The sequence below is a fragment of the Morone saxatilis genome, unplaced genomic scaffold (genome assembly GCF_004916995.1).
Source record: "Morone saxatilis isolate NCDOM2014 unplaced genomic scaffold, NCSU_SB_2.0 Contig9, whole genome shotgun sequence".
Taxonomy (NCBI): Eukaryota; Metazoa; Chordata; class Actinopteri; family Moronidae; genus Morone; species Morone saxatilis.
Genome location: NW_023340268.1, coordinates 4,114,421 through 4,121,932, shown reverse-complemented (window position 1 = coordinate 4,121,932; position 7,512 = coordinate 4,114,421). Strand labels below are relative to the sequence as shown.

General features: G+C 40.0%; 1 protein-coding gene across 2 annotated transcripts in view; it reads right to left on the bottom strand.

Moving 5' to 3' along the window:
* The window catches only part of slc9a3.1 (solute carrier family 9 member A3, tandem duplicate 1), a gene marked incomplete at its 3' end in the record, with an annotated part of 17,775 nt that overhangs the window by 4,538 nt on the left and 5,725 nt on the right, over window positions 1-7,512 (bottom strand). The window contains 10 exon segments of one of the 2 annotated variants that reach the window (XM_035681785.1): window positions 94-223; window positions 313-383; window positions 2,114-2,203; window positions 2,317-2,519; window positions 2,623-2,843; window positions 2,955-3,132; window positions 3,307-3,385; window positions 4,351-4,511; window positions 5,164-5,466; window positions 6,702-7,252. In XM_035681785.1, coding sequence (XP_035537678.1) covers window positions 94-223; window positions 313-383; window positions 2,114-2,203; window positions 2,317-2,519; window positions 2,623-2,843; window positions 2,955-3,132; window positions 3,307-3,385; window positions 4,351-4,511; window positions 5,164-5,466; window positions 6,702-6,969 — 1,704 coding nt within the window. In that variant the 5' untranslated portion in view covers window positions 6,970-7,252. 2 annotated transcript variants of the gene reach the window in all.

The window sequence follows — 7,512 nt, the reverse complement described above, 5'->3', positions numbered from 1 at the left end:
TTTCTAACGATACAAAGCTTAATGTAAATGGGTGAAGTGTCCCTTTAAGGTCTGTTTCATGTCCACAAATGTTTTCAGCACATTAACCCTCACCTCCTTCACGTAGCTCACAGCATCCTTGAGGTTCAGCTGATGGAAGACTTTGAAGATGTAGTCGCGGTTCTTATTCACCGATGGCTTTATCAGAAGCCTCGTCATCCACTTCTCCTCAAAATGATTCCACCTTCATAGCGAGAGAATAGATAACTGTAGCTTCATTCAATGAGTTAAAGACACTTTACTTGTTAAAATGTTTAAGATGTCTTTACATACTTGTCCCTCATGTAGTTATGTCCTATTTGTCCAGATATATCCTCTATGGCAACAAGCATGTGATCAAACACCTAAACAACAAGAACAGAGATTCTGTAAAAGTTGCACTGTAGCCTGTAGAAGAAAATCCTCATTTAAGTGCCTGCCTTTCTAAGCTGTGTTGAGACAAACTATTTCTGTATTTCCACCAAAGGAACTTTCCCAAGGGAGTAGGAACCTTTGGAGGAACTGTGTCTAAATTAAATTAAGTTCTGGGGTCATTATTTTAGTTCTCAAAAAGTCCCTGCTCAGCGGGTAGCACTTTCCAAAACTACAGGAACTTTTGGGATAGGGCTTGCAGCACTAAATATTTGTGACTGATTCTGATCAAGCTTCAACTGGCACTATATGTACGTATGTAACATACTAGTATATATGTAAAAAGGTAAAAAAAAAGTCATGCTTATGCTTGTTTTCTAATATTTACAATAATCTGAGAAAGCAGTGGCGCTCAAATTCACCATTATAGACCGGTAAGCTCAGAATTTAAAAATGGATCGTGTATAGGTAAGAAAAGGTCTTTATGCTGAATTGCAGGTGATGTTGAATCAATAGAGTCACCCAGCTGTGACAATATTTATTGATAAAAAAGAAATGGTATATGGGTGTAACCTAAACGGTGTGACTAATTTATCTAACCTTTGTGAGTCTTTAGACCGCGATTGGAAACACAGACAAAAAACAGTCTGAAGGAACCTTTTAGTTCTTTGAAGAGTAGTTCCCGGGATTAAAACTTTGGAGTAATTTTGGTGGAAACACAACTATTGATTAACAGATCCCTGGAAGCTTTTGTTGTATTGTTGTATAAGTAACACTGAAGTGTAACCTGTTTCATCCAGGGAAGCCCAGAATTGAATTGGCCTTTTTCTTTGTTTTTGCAGATACATAAATAGTTGTGGAACCAAATGTGTATATAGTGGCTGTTCTTGTATCTAAAAACAACAAGGAAAACTCCTGCACACTGTCTGCCTTACTGTAGAAATGTTATATACCTGAATTTCAGCAGTAAGTGAGACAGTGTGACATCTAAGCTTAAGATGTGTAAGTTAAAACAAAAGAGTTGCGCAGCTGTGTTCATTTGTATTGATAAAAAGAAACTTTATATGTTATAATTAGAGCTATATAACCTAATGGGTGTATACTTTGTAGAATTTGCCCAATCTTTGCTGTTCCTTAGACAAAAAAGGGCTGAAGGAACCTTTAAGTTCCTTGAAAAGTAGTCCTGAGACTAAAAGTTCTGAGAAATTTGGGTGGAAACGCGGCTTTTGATTACCAGATCCCTGAGAATGAAACCTTTTGTTTGATCAGCCCTGTGAAGTAGCAGCTCTCCCTTTTGACCTTTTGTCATTACAATAGCAATCTAAGTAACACTGAAGTATAATCTGTTTTATCCAGGAAATCTGGAATTCAATTGGCCTTTTTTCTTTGTGAAACAGACCTGCATGTATGTAAACAAAAAAGAGTTGGGTCGCTCCCTCTGGGGCTGGAACAGAATACAAATCTCGTATGCTGCTAGTTTCAATGTCTCTTTTCCTTTTATAGAGAATTACAGTAGCACTTTTTGTTTGGCCTGTTGTTTCCTATAACCCTTCATATAATCCTGGCCAGAAACTCACTGTGGTCAGAGAGAATTCTACAACTTTGTTATGAACTTCTGTCTCTACTAAACTCATCTGAACCAGCCACAGAATTGGACCTAAAGGATTTCTTCTCCCACACCTAGTAATGTATGATTTTTCCTGTTGTTTAATTTTAAGATTACCTTGTCCTGCACTTTCTCTATGAGTGTGAGCTCGCCCACTGCAGCTTTCTTTACTTTAAGCCAGTTGACCAGAGGTTTCATCGTTATTCCCTGCAACAAACAGAGATTCAAGCAAAAGTTAACAAAATCAAGCAGTTATGTGTTTTGTGTAAGTAAGCTGTTTATTGTATTTTATCTTTGCAGCAAGACAGAAAAGCGGTTACCTGAAGAATAACGGTGAAGTACACCACGATGAGAGTAGTGCAGATCATCAGATTCTTCTCCTTTATTTTTTTCTCATCCAGCATCACAGCCAGGCCGTAAGCGACAGCCCCTCGCAGGCCACCGTAGCTCATAATCACCTGATCTATGAACTCCACAGGGGCCAGCCTGTACTTGTTCAGGATCCAGGTGAGGAAAAAGACACCTGTAGTTTACATGCACACAAACACAGTCTGTTTTGTGACCTCTGACATTAGATAGTTTACTGTTGTGTACAAAAAACTGACAGCAAAAAGACTAAATCTCACCGATAATTCTATACACAAAGATAAAGAAGAGGGTGAGGAGGATGAAGCCAGTGTTCCACACCCAGATTTCCTTATCGATGGCCGAGATGCCGAGGAACACAAAGATAATGGTTTCTGATCCGTTGGCTAAAACTTTCATGACGTATCTGACCGTGCTGACGGACTTCTCATCCATGTTTGAATTGATGTACTTCTGGCAGCAAATACCACAGAAGACGATCCTACAGAACAGAAAACACATAAAGATTGTTGAGGACTTTCATGCTTCCTTCAATAAATCCTTCTATAAATGTTATAAAATGGAGACAATAATATAAAAGAGATGTACTCACGAAAGGATGGCAGACAGGGAGAGCATCTCAGCAGTCAGGTAGGAGAGGTATCCCAAGACGAAGATGAAGCCTGGCTCAATGATCTGGATGTTTTTAGTGCATCTGGTCAGAAGAGAGATGAGCAGGCCGAACACAAAGCCCATGAGGGAACCGCCAAACGCCACCACAAAGAAGGAAACTGGAGAAAGAGAAGGAGGACACATGGAGTCAGCTTGGCTTTATGCAAAAAAAGCCCTCTGTGAAATTGTCTGCACACATACAGCATCTCTGAAACCAACCCTCTGCTAGAGACTATCGCCGCATGCACAGTGACATTCTTCCCTATTAATGGGCAAATAAAGTCACTCCTTACTTATTCCTTTGATGATCTCCACAGCATTAATTTTGGATCCTCCCAGTGACACAAACGCATCAAATACATTGAAGAGCACCTAAGAGAAGGAGAAAATAAATGTTGTATCTTTGGATGCAGAATAAGGCAGAAGAAGATTAGATATCGCATACAGACATGCTATAATTACTGTATTGTTGTAATTATTCCTTATCTGCAGCTCCTATATTGTCTTTGCTTCTCACAATGTCTGTCTTGTGTTTTGGGCCTGAAATGCCAATTGACATTGTATAAAAGATATTATACAAATAACTTTATTTCTATTTTTGTTCACGAACATGTCTTTTTAATTGACACAGTTTTGAATTTTTTAGAAAAATGTTTCCTTCACTCCCAGCTGATAAATTATTCATATCATTGTCACATGTAAATTGTTTATTATCCAGTTCACAGATGATGTGTGATGTTCTCATCTCATCTCATCTATTGATGAAGACCATTTGTGGTCAAAGTATAGAATGAAAGAGGGGCTGGGAACAAAGCAGCAGCGTGCAGATTATTGTAACACAACACCTGCAACAAATGTATGTATGTGCGTGCAACATCTGATGATTACCACATTCAAATTCCCACAATTGGAGATTCTGACAGGACAAAACCACAATGCTTTTTTCCAATAAGTCTTTAACCCTGTTAGAAAGGTGTGGAAAGTTTTGTGAGTGGTATAAAGGGACTACAACAATCACACTTGTACTTTGAATAGAGTGGAATTTCATGATTCATAACATATACAATTACTACTTCTTATTAAATCAACCACCTCAAAGAGCGCTTTGATTGACCAGTGAGGGATTAAGTTTAGGCAATGTGAAACGACCTCAGTCAGGGTAAAGGTCCTTACTTTCAATAGCAGAATGTTTGCATTCTTAACACTTCATGTCTTGGAAGTTTACTTTCCATTGATGGATGTCTCAGCAAGCTCACAAATTGTTCTACTTCTTTAGTAACATCAAAAAAAAAAAAGTTAAGCACAGCAGTTGCACAGCAGTTGAATGGCATACGCACTACTGTCACTCCGTCGTTGAGCAGCGACTCTCCAAACACCAAGATGAAGAGGACCTCGTTGACGTGGACTTGCTCAAACACGGCGATGACGGCTACGGGGTCCACAGCGGCCATCAGGCTGCCGAAGAGAAGATACTGCAGCAGGCCGATGTCCAGGTCACCTACAGCACACGGGGCAGGAGAGGCACTAAATTGGGCTTTTATTTAATTAGCTGAGCAGGAAGTTGGAAGAACCTGTAAGAGATCAGGCCCTTCAATCAGCCTTGCCTTAAAATCCAATGATTTGTTGCCCTTTTGCATCGACAGATTGCCATAAAATTTGGTACCGATAATCATGGCAGTAACTAGTAATAACTCAATCGCAGACCTCTCTCCAATCCCTCATCTAATAAAAGTATTTGTCACCCTAGTGAAGTGGTTTTCAAAGCCCCAAACAGTGGGCACAGTTTTTTTTTAGCCTAACCAAACTGGCACCAATAAAAGTGTGCAAAATTAGCTTTTAGCACTTCCTGTTTGCAATGCACCCAGGTATGTACAGATAACTTACACTGGATTACTTTTCTATGATCTCTAAGTGGATTTATAGAGATATCAGAGATAATCTAAAAATCTGTGTATCATGTCTGTGTGTTCAGATTGATGAATCAGAGAAGATGTGTGATTTTAGGCACTAATTGACGGGCAAATCAGGGACAAACTAGAACTAAAACGCCAGCAAGCCCCTGTCCCTTTAATGTCTCTCCCTCCTGACCCCCTTTCACTGTAAGTGGCAGGAAGCTTGCTGAAGTGAAATAAAATGAAAGTTGCTCTTACCCATGGCTCCACCCTTGTGACACCCCCACAGCGACAGCCCCAAACTGGCTGCGTTCCAGCAGGTCCCGATGACAGCGTAGACCAGGATGGCCCCCAAGTTGCTGAAGAAGAGCTTGTTTGGCATGGAGTAGCCCGTGTCCAGGATGATTTGAGGCAACAGGTAGAAGAAGAACACTGTTGGGGTCAGCTTGAAGGTCTGCACCTTGTCCGCACCCCAAATCATCCCACCCAGAATGAAGCCGAAGCAGATGAGGAGGGCACTCTCTGGGATCACATTGGTCACATGGTGGTTGGCCTCGATGACTGAGAAAAGAGAAGAGAAGAATGGTTTCTCCTGAAATTGGACTTTCTCTAGCCAGCAAGTGGCAGCTTTATATTAACCAATAACAAGACTGAAGATTTGAGACAAGCCTGTATTAAATTTTTGGGTCCTGGGACTGACAATGTTTAAAACACAATGCAGCATAACTAAACCATCAAAGTAAGACTCTTTGCGAGGTTGCAAAATTTGCAAATGATCAACCGTTCCGCACAACTGAGAAAGTGACACTTTTTGTCCTGGGCATATGATTAACCAGCATGGTGGTACTTGTGACGGTTTAGAAATCTCTCTGCGTAACTAAACACAGACTTTTGCTTAAGGTTACTTGGATTAATGGCCTGACAATATCAAAACTACTGAACACGGGGCTGTACTTTTGTACTGCTGATATGTTCCATTCAAAAGTAGTGGGAGATTAAGATAAGGACACTTTGGAGGAAAGTCTGATATATTTCATTGTGGTGTTTACATTTGTACATAAGAACCCAAAGAAGCTTGCATGCATCTTTTTTCACTAATTCTAACACATAGTGTTTTGTGGTATTTAGTATTCAATGATATAAAATATTAAACAATGAAGTGACTAGAAAAAGTCTAGAACCTTCACACAATGGTATTTCTAACACAGTACAAACATGCATAAAAATAGAAGAAACTCTTCTGTTCTTTGGAACATCATGCTGTGTTGATAAGAGAGACAACCGTTTGCAGCCGGTGACACTATTTGTTACAATATTAAAGGCATATCACAGTGCATGGTTAAAGGCCCTTTCAATCAGCTTCTACCAATATCGTTGGGGTCCTACAACCGATGAACATCCGCAACAGCATTCAGCCAAAGTTAGAAGAGTTATTTCGCATTACAGATTTCTATGTTTATAGTTTTTATTCTTGCTCTTGAGTTGTCACATACGTTCTTTCTTTCAAAAAATGTAAGAAAAGCCTTCAATATGAGATATAATCATTCATGCATGCAGTTTTCCAATGTGTGTGATAACAGGACAAAATTGTAATTATTTTATATTCGGTGGGTTAAAAATAGCTCAACATTATCTCCTTTGAGAGAGGAATTTGTTGAACTGCAACATCCCAACTATTTGTGACATAACAGGCTGATGCTTCGCTATTTGGGCTCCTCTTAACTTCTTTTCTCATCTCATTTACTAGTCTACATCATGAAAAAACACTTTTATTCCCTAAAATGTTTGTTACATACCTAATTTACCCAAACCAGCCACCAATATCCATAATGCAACTAGATAAGGGGTCTCCACGTGGTGCCACTTAAAGGTCACGATGGGTATTCCTGTGATGACGGAGCCATGGCCGTGTTCAGTCTGATTCAAGTTCGATTTGGACAGATTCAATTGAGATTCTTGATGCGTTAGCGCCACGTCCCCATTCACCCGTGTGACCCCTGAGATGAGGCAGATCAGTAACACTGACCCCAACAGCCACAGGTGTACATATCCACAGCGTTGCATTTGAACAAATTAATTTAAAAAATAGTAAAAAAGAAAAAAAAAGGTCCTTTGTCTTGTGCCTGTGCAACCTCAGATGTCAAGGAGGTGAACTGTTTGTACCAAGGCCAGACTGAAAAGTGCGTCACACTCCTGATCCCTCCTTTTTTTTGTGGCTTAGTGCGTCCTCTGTCTTACTCACGCTTTGTTTACTATCACTATCTTTTCACTACTCTATGTCCTCATTCCCTCTAGTGCTCATCTCTGTGACATTGTTGTATCCTCCTTCCCTCCACAGTCTGTGGGTCAGCAGTGATCAGAAGTCTGCTGGACTCAGCCTTTTATATGTGCAGTATCTCCTTCATGGCCAAGGTTGTGTGTGTGTGTGTGTGTGTGTGTGTGTGTTTAGGTTGGAAGATTAAAGGGGGAGTAACGGATGTTAAAAGGGCTCCAGTTATTCAGTCACATTTAAAACACTCACCAGTCATTGCTTTGTTTCTACTTTCCGGTCTCTAACGCATCTACTCTAGTTTGTCATGACACATTTATTGTGTGTGTGTGTGTGTG